The 15,234-nt window shown below is 30.2% G+C and overlaps 2 protein-coding genes across 2 annotated transcripts; both read left to right on the top strand.

Annotated features, from left to right (window-relative positions):
* Positions 1 to 386: 386 nt before the first annotated feature.
* LOC146933068 (uncharacterized) lies at positions 387 to 2,380 on the top strand. Its single transcript, XM_085707806.1, has 4 exons — positions 387 to 592; positions 1,078 to 1,135; positions 1,517 to 1,918; positions 2,004 to 2,380. Exons 1-4 carry the CDS (start codon positions 387 to 389, stop codon positions 2,262 to 2,264), a joined length of 927 nt encoding a protein of 308 aa, XP_085563932.1. The 3' UTR covers positions 2,265 to 2,380.
* Positions 2,381 to 2,610: 230 nt separating this feature from the next.
* On the top strand, positions 2,611 to 14,757 carry LOC146933067 (putative inositol transporter 2). Its single transcript, XM_085704808.1, has 5 exons — positions 2,611 to 2,856; positions 2,937 to 3,007; positions 6,119 to 6,454; positions 6,707 to 7,411; positions 14,061 to 14,757. Exons 1-5 carry the CDS (start codon positions 2,724 to 2,726, stop codon positions 14,553 to 14,555), a joined length of 1,740 nt encoding a protein of 579 aa, XP_085560934.1. The 5' UTR covers positions 2,611 to 2,723; the 3' UTR covers positions 14,556 to 14,757.
* The last annotated feature ends 477 nt before the right edge of the window (positions 14,758 to 15,234 follow it).

Here is a 15,234-nt window from a genome sequence, read left to right as displayed (position 1 = left end):
TAAAAAAAAATTGCATGAGAACCTTAAAGAGTGTTACAAAGAAACTTCTCTCCATTCCCCTTTATTTCAAGATTCAAGTAAATTTTGATGTTCAAAATGGCTATAGTAATTATCATCCATTCTTTGACAATTTTCTTTTATTCTAGGTTTTTTCCATCCTTTATATCATTTTTGAAAGAAAAAAAATCAAATAACCATGCGTTTAAGGACCCTTTTTTTATTGTTATATTAGATTAAAAAATAATTGTCATTACATTTTTTTTTTGACCTTTTTTTTTATGAATATTAAGTTTGCATTTTCACTCATATTTTGCTCTTTCCCTTGATTTGCTAGAATGTGAAAAATGCAGCTATTTTTTTTGAAAAATACAACTACAAGAAAGACAATGTGGTTGCTTGATGTGCTTACCGGTCAGAAATACAATTGCCGCCTCATTACCACTGAGCGTAACAAGGCTAAAAAATCCTTGGGAGGAAGTTGGTTCCAATTTGTTAGGGACAATCACCGACAAGAGGGCGACAAGCTGCTATTCGATTTTATCTTCTTATTTGTGCAATATTCGTTTTTGGGTGCTCAGTGGAGTCTTTGCAGGTCTGTGGATAGTCTGAGCTATGGTTTTGTATTTCGGTGGTAATTGCGCTTGATTACAGTCACATAATTCTCACAATACAATTTATGAAGGACAACAATTTACCAAAATTTGCACATTTCTCCTTCACAGCCAAATTTTTGAAAAATACATTATTCAACCCGTGCAAAGCATGCGACCTTCGTTCTCAAATTTACGAAGAATAACAATATTCCGTAATTTGAACATCTCTCCTTTAGAGCAAATTTTTTAAAAAATAATTCAACTTGGTTCCAATTAGTAATTTCATCTTAATTATTACGTTGTTTTCCTGGTCTCATGAACAAAATATATGCTCTTTTCATGAATCAAAACTTGGTTAGGCTTTGATAAATATTTCTAATGTTTGTGCAATATTCCTTAATTTGCTCATTTTTGGGTATAGAAATGTTTTTTTGTTTCTATTTATTTGTTCTTAAGTTACTATATATGATTTATAAAAAACCAGAAGTTTTTGTCTCTTTCTTTTCAGGAGATGCTTTGAATCGATTGTTTATCCATACCAGGTACTCAATAGAATCTCTAAGTAAATCAGTTTCTCATTTAAAAGAAAAATTATCATGTGTTTGAGGTCATATGATGTCATGAGTTAGCTTTTTGCAATCAACTAAAGACAATTCACAAAATTATTGAAAACTGTGATCCTGCTCTGTTTATATATGACAAAATATTTTTGTAATAGTTCAATTTTTTTTGTATGAATTGATCATTTCATCTGCTGCACTTCTAATATTTATATGATATGAATGGTAATTAGATTCAGCTGTGTACTTATACAAGATTATTGGCAACAAAAATTGTGTTTATAGAAATAAACTACTTTATACATTCTACTTCTTTCCAAGGGTTATGTTCTAAAATATCTATATATCTCTGAACATTTTCAGAGAAAAATTCGTGTCTGCCATGAATTCTTTGAACACTACTTCAACAAGCTAAAGAAACATCCTTATGCATGGCTCATACATGAAAATGAAATAAGTATAAGAGTAAGGTTCGGACAATCAAAAAACCAAAATTTCATCACATCTGGTATAAATGTTGCAACAACATTTCAGTGGAACAAACCAACGAAAGTTACATTCGAATTTACCGGTAAATTCAATAGGTTCAAGACAGCTGTGGTCAACGAGAACAACGCTTCTTCTCAAAACAAAACTATTAAGCAGGAAGTCATTGAAATTGATTCAGATTCAGAAGACGATGAAGACTATTATGATCCTGATTTGTATCACTTCGCAAAAAAGGTCACTAAGCCTTGGGAAAACAGACTGACATCTCAGATGATGGTAAGTTACACCTACACTACTACTTTTATATTCAATTTTTCTAATTCTAACCATTAACTGATTCATATTATTATTCCCTCTTTAGCACTTCCCCAATAAAATTTCCATCAACGTGCTTCCAGATACACAACACAACATCACATTAGTGGAATGGAATACCCGAAAACAATATGAATGCAAGCTTATTACTTCTAACAGGGGTCCTAATGAAAAATATCTAGGAGAGGATTGGAACAAATTTCTAAAAGACAGCAAATTATGTGAAGGAGATAGATTGTTCTTTGAACTAGAGGATCCTCCGAAGTCATTATTTGTTGAGATTGTCCGAAACAATCTTAGAAACTAGGTAGGCAAGCACGCACAACAAGTGCTTCTATTTCTAATCCGTCATGAACAATTACTTTGGAATTTGCATTGTATAACTTTTGTTTTAGCTATTCAGCACAATAGACCCTTCTTGAACATGGTATGCTATGATTTATGCTTTTTTTAGTTTTATATCAATGTAAGAATATCGTTATGCATATAATATCTATCTTCGCAATCACTTTAATTTTAAGTATTAATAAATACGTGTTTGCAAACAAAATTATCCGGAAAAAAGCAATGCACCCCGTGCGAAGCACGGGTTTGTAACTAGTAATATTTTAAAATAGAGTCTAATATAAGGACAGTATATCCATTAGAAAATTGAGAAAGAACCAATTCCCTCTATAAATGTTCCTCTCATCACACTTTGCTATGCTTCCCTGATTCTCTCATCAATCACCAACTTCAACAATTTTACCAAAATTTATTGAACAAGATGGAAGGTAGTTTACCAGAGGCTGATATCTCAGCTTTTAGAGAATGTCTGTCTCTTTCATGGAAAAATCCATATGTCCTTCGACTTGCTTTCTCTGCTGGTATTGGTGGCCTTCTCTTTGGCTATGACACTGGTTAGTTAGTTCATTTTGTTCCATATTATTACCCTGTTTTCCTCTGTCTTTGGTTTTATTTAATTTTTTCATTTATGTAGGAGTCATATCTGGGGCACTATTATATATCAGAGATGATTTCAAAGAAGTGGATAGAAAGACATGGCTTCAGGTACTTACTTACTCTTCATTTCCATCATTATCATCTAAACTAGCAAAAATTGCCTCATTGAAATCATCTCCATTTCTATATAAAAAAACATACGATTTTTGTTTAAACAAAGGGAAATGTTAACGGGGGGCGTTTTTTAATTGTCTTAAATGGTAATTTTTTTTTATAAAAGTTTGTGTATTTAATATATTAGAAATTGAATTATTTGACTTTTTTAAAGAATGATTTTCTAATTTGAAATACTTAAAGAATGTCTTGAAGTTACTGGTTAACAAGACCATATGAACGAAATTTAAATAATTTAAATATTTTTTATGACAATTTTTTTATATATTAATATCTTATCTATATCTATCTCTCTTGAACGGAGACCTATAACTCTATTTAACATTTTAGTATTTTACGCCAAAAGCTTGTTCATTCTTATTGGACAGAAATGCCCCTAACATCAAGTGTGTATTTGTAATTTTTTTTTTTTTTTAGGGTTTTGGAGGCGATAACTTTAGAGAGACTGTCTATATTTTGACATATATTTTGATTTGATATTATAGATAAATTAAAATAACAACATCATATTGCATCTTGTTAAAAAACATCATATTACATGAGGGAGATAGAACTAGTTTTAAATAATTTAAATATCTTTTTATGGACAATTATTTTTATATGTTAATATCTTATGCAAGTCTCTCTCTATTGAACGAGCACCTCTATCCCCATTTTTATCTTTACAAAGTTGGATCTTGCCCATCTTATTGGACAGAAATGTCCCTAACAATCATTAAGGTTAACAAATTTATTAAAGAACCATCAACTTGCACACAAAAGATAGGGTTGCATCAAAGAAAGAATAATAATAATATTCACATACTAGAACTTCTATCATATACTTTTTTAATAACTACTTTGTTTTTATGCTAAAAGGAAAAATAATTATAAAATGTGTTAAGTTCTTATCCAATCACATGAAATTCACTAGATATATATTTTTTTAAATATAGATAATTTATTTTTGTGTTGGTCGAGTTTTTGTTAGCCTTGGTGTTGGAATGGCTTCAATTTAACAGGGGAATAGAAATCTCGGGTAACTGATATTTGTACAACTTTTGTGACATCCAACTTTTTCTTTTTTCTTATTAGTCAAAAATAATCAAGAGAGAAACATGAAAAGAGTAAGAAAATGATTGTATAAATATCATTTCTCTAAAATAAACAGTAGAATAAAAAATGTCACATGCTTTTGTAGGTAGACCGACATTTATATAATTTTTTTGGCTTAATTGCACTTTTCACCCATATCTTTTGCCAATTGTGCGATTTTGCACCCCATCATTTTCCCCCTTTCTGATTTGAAGGCCCCTCATGTGTTTTTGTGATGATGTGTCAAATTTTGATGACGTGTCTTCATTTAATTTTTGCCATGTGTGTAAATGATATTTTAAAAAACAAAATAAATCATAACAATTAATTATTATTTTTTGATTAATAACAATTAATTTTTTTTTTTGAAGGAAACAATTAAAATTATTAAAAGTGGTTAAATTATAAAAAAGAAATACATGTCCCTCATGGAACACCATTGAATTCATGGTGGTGGCATACATATTATCCTTGTTGCTTTCCTGTACTCAAACAAAACCATTGGATTCATTCATGTTCTTTGAATGTTGAACAATTCAATCCATTTCCATTCCTCACAATCACTCTACATAACACTCCAATTCCAAATCCATGTCACTCTCACACTCTTCTTCCTCAAATCATTACTGTGCATTACTCAAACTCTACTGCGAAACCCGCAACTTCACCAAAGCAAAAACCCTCCATTCTCACATCATTAAAACCCTTTCATACCCTGAAACCTTCCTCTTAAACAATCTCATCAGTTACTATGCCGGAGAAGGTGAATGTGCCGGAGAAGAGAGTGAGGATGCGGTGGCGGTGGGAGGTGTGGGCGGAGGAATTTAACCCCAAATCTGGGTTCCATTTTTCTTTTTTATAATTTAACCACTTTTTAATAATTTTAATTCTTATGATTTATTTTGTTTTTTAAAAATATAATTTACACACATGTCAAAAATTAAATGAAGACACATCATCAAAATCAGACACATCATCACTAAAACACATGGGGGCCTTCAAACTAGAAAGAGGGAAAAAGATGGGGTGCAAAATCGCTCAATTAAAAATATGGGGTACAAAATCGCACAATTGGCAAAAGATAGAGGAAAAAGTGCAATTAAGCCAATTTTTTTTTGTGTGAATCGAATATCCTCTACACACAACTGTAAACACTAATCACTCGAGTTAGATAAAACTACAATAAATGATGAAGTTCTCCTTTAGAAAACAACACATAAGAACATAATACTATGTAGTGTTGTCTTTTTTTTTTTTTTTTTTTAAATAACTATGTAGTGTTGTCTAACTATATAATTTTTATTTAAAAATATTTTTCTTTTATTATCCTTCATATATTCCTAGGATAAGTGTTTGGAATTGGAATAGTACCAAATATTAGCCAACTAACTGTGTGGTCCTAGGAGTCCTCCTAAAACCAGCGTACTTCCATAAAAAGGGTAATAATTTAACATATGATATTATGGTGTAAGTGGCAGTAAAAAAAATTAATATTATCGAATGCTGTAAGTACCAGTAAAAAAATTAATATTGTTTTTTTTATACAAAAATAAATATTGTTTATCTGTCTCGTCTCATATTATAAGATTTTTTTTATGTGGTCACCGATTTAGTTTTGCGTGTAAATATTATCTATTTGTGTGATTTTTAAATTAAATTTACATGTCAAGAATAAGGTATTGATGTTTAACCAAACTTTTTGTGTTGATTTTCATTTTTTTCCTATGAAAGAAAAAAGATCTTAATGGACTCATGAACATTAGCAAATCAATGTTAGTATGTTAAAGAAGATTGCATATAATAGTGACTTACTAATTAGTAATGACTATGACCAGTTACCTATTCATTTGTTTTAATTTTCAAACATATAACAAAAACTGTTCCTGTACTTACCATCATTGAGTGACACAAAATATTCAAAAACTTTAAACTTGTTTGCTAAATGCACCACAAAAAATGTAAATAATACAGGAAGCAATAGTGAGTATGGCTCTTGCTGGAGCAATCATAGGTGCTGCAGTTGGTGGATGGATTAACGACCGATTCGGAAGGAAAAAAGCGATCTTAATTGCAGACACACTCTTTTTTATTGGTTCAGCAATAATGGCTTCTGCAATGAGTCCATCTATTCTCATTGTCGGTCGAGTTTTTGTTGGTCTTGGTGTTGGAATGGCTTCAATGGCTTCTCCGTTATACATCTCAGAAGCTTCTCCAACTAGAGTTCGAGGTGCATTGGTTAGTCTCAATGGATTTCTCATCACTGGTGGACAGTTTCTTTCCTACCTCATCAACTTGGCCTTCACAAAAGTGAGCAACTTTGTTTCAGCAATTCAACATTTTTTTACTGCTTTTGTTCATATTACGACATGTGATGTGTTTAGTCTTTGTGAATATTGAGATTTCTGCTTTTAGTACTGCAATTTGGTTTGCATTGTTGATAGTCATATTTAAGCTTATATAGCACGTTAAATTTGTTGAGTTTATTCTGATAAATGTATAGAGAATCAGAGAAGTGATTTATTCATATTCCAAACTAGTATGTTATGGTAATTTATTCAGGCACCAGGAACATGGAGGTGGATGTTAGGAGTAGCAACAGTACCAGCTCTATTACAATTCTCACTGATGATTATGCTCCCTGAATCGCCACGATGGTTGTTTCGAAAGGGAAAAGAAGAAGAAGCTAAAGCACTATTAAGAAAGATTTATTCACCCGAAGAAGCTGAAGCAGAAATTAATACTTTGAAGGAATCAGTTGAACTAGAAATCAAAGAAGCAGAATCTTCTGATAAAGCAAGCATAATCAAAATGCTGAAAACTAAAACAGTGAGAAGAGGTTTATATGCAGGAATGGGACTTCAAATTTTCCAACAGTTTGTAGGGATCAACACTGTCATGTACTATAGTCCAGCCATTATTCAGTTAGCTGGTTTTGCATCCAATCAAACAGCACTTCTTCTGTCATTGGTCACATCTGGCTTGAATGCATTTGGATCTATTTTGAGCATATACTTTATAGATAAGGCAGGAAGGAAAAAGCTTTTGTTGTTCAGTTTGTCTGGTGTTGTTTTGTCCCTAGTTGTTTTGACTGTTGTGTTCCATGAGAGTTCGACTCACTCGCCGATGATTAGTGCGGTCGAAACCTCCCAATTCAATAATACTTGCGCCGATTACAGTACTTCTCTAAACCCTGGTGGATGGGATTGTATGAAGTGCCTTAAGGCTTCTCCAGAATGTGGCTTTTGTGCTTCTGGAGCTAATAAGGTAACCTTATCCTATCAACTTAGTCCTCTTTCTTGGGCTTAAATGTACTCCTAGTCTTCTATTTTAACTGAAACAAGATTTTCGTCTCCTCTGCAATTTCTATATCAAGGATTTTTAGTTCCTTGTTTCACAAGTTTCAGGATTTTTCTGATGAAAATTTTAGGGTTTAGCCATGAATCACTAGATACAAATTATAGCATATCATCAATAACAAAAAAAAAAAAAGAACAAGAGATTGTGTACCTTTTGAATTAGGTTGATGAAGGATAACCGTAGACAACGCCGACAACTATGAGAGGGTAACTACCCTCATTCCGTCTAGCTCTAGGTTTTCACCAATATTCAGAATAATTAACCGTCTAATGGGATGACGTTTAAATAGCTAAACGGCTGAGGGCAGGGACCTCTCATTGGGCTTATCTAAATGGTCCAACCCATCACGGTCCATTTAGTTACAAAAGCCCAATCACTCAAATTCATCATATAATTAGTGCTTAACACAATAGACCATAATTTATATTATGACACCGACTTATAATAATTGATTATTGTCAATCCATAATTGATTAATTAAACAATTAATCCAACAATCTCCCACTTGGATGGCAATACTCAATTACTGGAAGAATAAAAAATTCACTTGTCATAAAGAATTTAAAATTTAAAATTACATGTATGGTCAAAGCACTAATCATTCAAAAGAGAAGTAAGCTTTAATGCTGCAGAAATTGAATCCGATAGGGAAAATAAATCATACAGATCAAAGACTCACTTTTCTAACAAATGATGAATCTATAGTGACACGTTTGAATTAAAAAAGAATATGTCACTAAAGAATAGCCCAAGCATTTTAAAAAATGCTGTAACAAACTCCCACTAACCCAAAATAACATAGACTTAATCAAATCATTATGAGTTACAATACTCATATATATAAGTCTGTGGTTAGTGGTTCTGCCAATGAGTTTTCAATATTACAGAAGTCATATATCCACATAGGTACACGAATAGTAATTACTTATAGGGATAGCCTATTAAGAGAGTGTAATTACATATAGTCAAGATCAATAAATGTTCTACGACATTCAATTAATCCAAGTTTTATAAAAAAAACGTGACTATGAAAATCCATAAAAGCAAAATAGGAAATTCAATAATCCCCAAGTTGGATTAACATAGACACTTAGTTTAAAGAAAAAATATGTGGATTAATGTGGCCACTAGAATGTCAATAACAAAAGAACATTTATGATTATCTCAAATTATAAGTACCACAAAAACACAATATCATACTCGATAGGAGTATTGATATTATACATTGTACTTACTATTTATGACCTCATAAAATGTGGAATGTTGGTAAAACAGAAGCACAATATATATTTGCATGCTACGAGGTTATTGTGCATATTCCAACAAAATTGACTTAAGCATCCAATTATGATGCTTATTGAGATAAAAAGAATTTTAACATATATCTCAATATAATAGAATGAGACTAAAGTTTAAAGTCTCTTAAGCTATGCCATATTTTATAGTGTGCACAAGAGTATATGGCGATAACAACAATAATATTGTGTACACATTTCTCTTGATCTCACATATATATATAAACAAGAGTGAGATTTCTCATTTGAGCTCATAATATATAATATTGTGTACACACTCCCACTGATCCCACATATATATAAACAAGAGTAAGTGAGATTCTCTTTAGTGATCACTGATACAAAATATTATAATAATGTAATATTCAATAGTGGGATACTCAATTACTAGTGCAAGATCATCAACATAAGTGGTTATATAATTTTAGCCAATAGAGTTTCATGAACTCAACCACATATTTTGCACATGAGCATAGCAGAATTATTAACACAAGTGGTAACTCAAGAATAATATGAAACCCCATAAATACATATTTTATCAATGGCAGATATTATCAAGAATTGGGTTTCGTAGTTAACCACATATTCTGCATTTAGAATTAAGGAGAACGTAAATTTTCATTTAAGAATTTTATAACACAAGATCTCCTTTTCACAATTAAAATTCCACAAAATTTTATAAACATAGTAACCGTTATATGACAGAGTATGATGATTAAAAATTTATCATCATATGAGTGAGATGAGTCTCTAAAAATAGGATATAAGACTCTGTTCACAATTTTAATAACTCACTCAAAACTCAAATGCTACAATTATACTTACACAAATTTGAGAAACAATTAGGTTACAAGCAGCGGAAATACACAAAACTTATATTTTATTATTATTGAGGATATAAGAGAAAATAGTCATAAGCTTCCATAAGTATTAAAGAATAGCAATAGCATAACTAATATCCTCAATATAAGTCTCAACAAAAATTTCATATCTAAAATATGAAAAACAAATAAATATATTTGTTTATGAGATATAGTTAGTTGACATGTAGAATTTTTCTCACTTGTTGAAGAATGATATTTTCTCCACTTGGTGGAGAATGATAGTTAAACTATCTTACCCACAAAAGGATGATTATGTTAAGTAATGTCATACCGATAGGGTATGTCCATCACGTTACACAATACATAGCAATGATTCTTCCACTTGATAGAGAATAGACAATGATAGTTGAATTAAAATCTCAAAGATATTTTAAATAAAATATTCAACTATTTCTCTATCACAAAATGATATGTTAAGTAACGCCACACCGATAGGGTATGTCCGTCACTCACATAACAAAGGGATAGTAGCAATCCAAAATATTTATATATATAAAAAAAAATCACATTTAGGTAGAAATTTAATTCAAAATGTAATAATATTGGATTGCAAAAATTTATACAATTTTCTACATGTCTTTAATAGGGTAACTTACTTATTGTAATCTCATTCAAGAACCTTAAGGATAATAATAAGTAAGAACTATATCATCACAATGTACAATTCTTATGTCTCAAAATTTAAACATTGATAGAGTATTATAATTGACATAAGTATAAACATTTTAGGTACATTGAATAATAACAATTATATTAATAACAACACACCGATAGGGTATGACTGTTACCAATATAATGCTAATCTATTTAACAAAATTCGCATAATTGTACCCACGATGGGTGAGATTACAATTATACAAATAAATAATGTTTATGCTTAAGAGAATATGATACAATAATATCATGCATAAACAATTATACTTAAATTTACTCAACTTCGGTCATATTCAAATGATAGAAAAAATGTGCTTAACAATATTTTAAATTAGCACATCATAAATATGACTTTAGAATTTCTTTTATATGAAGTAGTATAATAACAAAAGTTATTATTTGGAATAGAAGTGTGTCAAATGGTTTTCTAAGTTATCCAGAATAGAACTCTTAGAATAAAATTTTCAATACTCCCACTATAAATTAGAAAGAACATAAATACAAAATGGAGCATTATAGTAAGAAAATAGTATATAACAACAGAGTTCTGTTTAGAATATTCTGAAAAAGGATTTCACTTCTATATAGAATATCATAATTGCTCAACAAAAGAGAAGAAAGACTAAATTTCTTCATATATGCAATAATAAGCAATAAGTCACAAGAGGATAAAATAATTAAATCACAACATACCTCGAAGAGTGTGACATTCATCCTTATACTTAGAGCCAATGACTGTTGATGACTTAACGAGAATATCTTATAATATAGTCATCTCAAAATATTCATCAATGGAGAATAAGCAATTGTAAATAAACATATGTGAGACTCTAATTATAAATGAATATGATTTATATAAGAATTCAGATGTAAGGATGATAAATATTTTCAAAATTGCCTCAATTCTTAATAAGTTGTTCTGATAATAGTTAACAGATAAACAACAAAGAGGCTTACAAATTTTAATTCATCAGTAGAATTTTAGCATAAAAAATGCAACCACGCCTCATTCATAGTTCAACATAATTGTGATCCAAATATTTAATTGCGACAAGACACACTAATAGTATTTATCACAAAATTTAGAGTAATAAATTACGGGTCTAGATTAGAGAGTATAGCAGAAAGCATAATGTATATTAAAGAGAAATATGTCAATATTATATTCAATTAATATAAATGACATATATATACAACTCACTATACTTCATTTTGAAAACAAAATATTATGAGGACCCTTCAAAACAATTTGTGACAAGAATCAAAGACAAGTGTCTTAGTTTAAATATGTTGCCAAAAGAATGATCAATTAGTGAACTTTGGATCTTTATGCTAAGACAATATGAATTCAAGAATATCTTACATTAGAATATTTATAATGCCAAGAATATTTAAAATCGTAAAATATAAATTAATTATACTTGGCATTAAAATTAACAAAATTGAGCCTTCTATAAATTCACAATAGTAAATATAAGAGAGAATTTTCAAAACAGTTTAAGCTCAAATATTGAGAATACATGATTTGAAATAAATTATTCTCAATTTAATTGATATATGATCTTTTCAAGATTTGACAAAATTTTGAAACCCACAAATCAAGAATATATATAGTATAATAGTCAAGTTATTCTTGACAAGACAAATAATTTTGAGGGTATCAACAAATCTCAAAATATATATTAATATAGAATATTTGATGCAAGAATATAAGTCTGAGTCTAAGAATTTTCACAATCATAACACTTTAAAACTATTTCACATAAGTGTTATTACCATAAAAGAATATTTTCTCATAGGATATTATAGACTCAAGTCTAATGAATATATGACTTAAAAGAGTATATGATACTCATATCAATTTGAATCAAATATTTAGAGATTTCAAAAGTAATTTAAATCCCAAATTTTAAGGGTATAAAATAAATCAAATCTTCCGAATATTTTGGGTACAAGATAAATTATATTTATATCCCAAAATAGTATAATATTTACAAATTAATTGGGGATGAAAAATTTCTCAATGACACATTAATCTCAAACGAGAGAGTGAGATTTATCAGAGAGTCAAATAAAAGTAAGAAATTTTACTATAAGAGAATATAATATTTTAGGAAACAATTTATTCCCAAAATAATAATATATAAAATATTTATAATTGTCAAAATAATACCAAAATTTATGCCAAAATAATCAAATATAATAATACTAATAATTATTATTATTTGGCATAAAACAAAAATTGGAATTTTAGAGAGTAGAAAGCACCTAACGCGTGTGGGTTTTAAGAGAGAGTTTTTTTTTTTTTTTTTTTTTTTTTTTTTTTAATGAGAAAAAATTCGGTTCTTCTACACCCGGAGAGCAAAGAAAACGGGTCGTTTTCGACCCGTGTTTAACCCGATACGATCTGGTGATTTATGCAGCGGAAATCGACGATTCAAAAGGCGTTTTGATCGCGATTGAGAGACAAAAGGGAGAACACATCAATTTTGAGAATTATTGATCCAACCAGAGGCTGAGAAATTAAGGTTCTTGGCAAATCTTAATTTTGGAAAACAGTTTCGTATGCTGTATAGAATGAAGGATACGCTTTTCACATAATTTCACAAAACAAAATTGTTTACGGCAAAATAAATCAATTGAGATCATTCATCAACTTTGTTGTAGGATATGAATATTACAATGTAAACAACAACAAAGCAAGATTATATTTACCATCAATTTATGAATCAATTTATGCATATGATAAAAAATAATAGACGATCAGTGTATAGATTCATGCTATGATTACTTAATTTAACAATAACATGATTATACTGTACGGCTAAACAATCACAAGAATTTCTTGATCAAAGTTACGATTCAAATAACAATAGCCATAAATTGTATCTAGTTGGCTCTGATACCAATTGATGAAAATTTTAGGGTTTAGCCATGAATCACTAGATACAAATTATAGCATATCATCAATAACAAAAAAAAAAAAAGAACAAGAGATTGTGTACCTTTTGAATTAGGTTGATGAAGGATAACCGTAGACAACGCCGACAACTATGAGAGGGTAACTACCCTCATTCCGTCTAGCTCTAGGTTTTCACCAATATTCAGAATAATTAACCGTCTAATGGGATGACGTTTAAATAGCTAAACGGCTGAGGGCAGGGACCTCTCATTGGGCTTATCTAAATGGTCCAACCCATCACGGTCCATTTAGTTACAAAAGCCCAATCACTCAAATTCATCATATAATTAGTGCTTAACACAATAGACCATAATTTATATTATGACACCGACTTATAATAATTGATTATTGTCAATCCATAATTGATTAATTAAACAATTAATCCAACATTTTCCCCTCATCCTAGCTTGAGACTTATTTTTTATGCATTTCATATTCATTAATGATGTGGAATCACATTTCTAATTTGGACCAGAAACCATCTTACAACTTTTGGTTTCCAACTTCATTAATGTAATTCCACATCAAATGTAACAAGGTTTCTAAACCAAATTAGCAATGAGCATCATCAAATTGAGTTGAAATCCCGAAACTTGCGAGACTGGGACTAAAAACATGTTTCAGTTAGAAAATGGGGCTAGAATTGCATTATAACATTTTCTTAATAAACAAAAGTTTAGGTGAATTAGATTACGAAGGGTAGCCAATCAAGGACTTGGTCTTTTTTATTATTATAACACTATTGGCACAATTTTGTGCAGCTACTACCTGGAGCATGTTTAATTTCCAATGACACCACAAAAGATGAGTGTCACAAAGAGTATAGACTATGGTACACAAGGGGGTGTCCTAGTAAATATGGATGGCTTGCAATAATAGGTCTTGCACTTTATATAATATTTTTTTCACCTGGCATGGGAACTGTGCCATGGGTGGTTAACTCTGAGATTTACCCTTTAAGATATAGAGGAATATGTGGAGGAATGGCATCTACATCCAATTGGGTCTCAAATCTTATTGTTGCTCAATCCTTTCTATCATTGACAGAAGCTATTGGAGTTTCATGGACATTTATGATATTTATCTTCATCACTGTTGCTGCAATTGTCTTTGTTATTATCTTTGTACCAGAAACTAAAGGACTTCCTATGGAAGAGGTGGAGAATATGCTTGAAAGAAGATCTCTTAACTTTAAGTTTTGGCAGAGAAGTTCTGATTCTGGTGAAGTGTTGACACAGAAGACTTGGTCAATTTAAGTTAATTGTGTCACATAAATAATGTTTTATGTTGGAATGTTATCAAAGAACTATTTGTTCATACAAAGGTCATGAAATAGTAAAATGTGGAATGTTTGTAACAATGTAGATAGTATTTCAATTGAAAGTACACATTCGAACGAAACAAATTGTAAGAAAGTGTGCGATAAAATTATGCAAAACTCGGTAGTTTTTCATGTTATTTATTTCCGGACTGTTTCTTTTCTCACCTTATGAACTTCTCATGCGCTATATGTATTTCGGATTTTAGAATCCGAACTGCATAAAAACCCCGTAAAACTTCCAAAAACACGTTGAAATATTTCGAATTTTAAAATCCAAATAGAACGCACGAGAAGCTCATAGAGTTGGAAAAGTAATGACCTTATTTCCGAGGCGGAGAAGAAAGTAGTAGCCTCATTGAGTCACAACAAAATTTCAGCCCACAGACTAAATTATAGTTTTGTCAAACTAATATCAAATACTAATAAAATGCTTCCCATACCTACAACATGTGTGATGACATAATCTGAAATCTTTGTCTGAATTCCATTCATACCAATAAAGAATAAATAATGTATACTCCATTTATGAAGTATGTCCTCCATTTATTACCAAAAATAAGTTAGTTTAGTTGGCTTAATTGCATGTTTAGTTCTTTTAAAAGTTTTAAGTTAGT

Source organism: Medicago sativa, chromosome 4 (genome assembly GCF_051527215.1).
Source record: "Medicago sativa cultivar Bolivia chromosome 4, Bolivia_mono, whole genome shotgun sequence".
Lineage (NCBI taxonomy): Eukaryota > Viridiplantae > Streptophyta > Magnoliopsida > Fabales > Fabaceae > Medicago > Medicago sativa.
The sequence above is the reverse complement of the archived record's forward strand: the minus strand, read 5'-3'. Positions and strand labels throughout refer to the sequence as shown.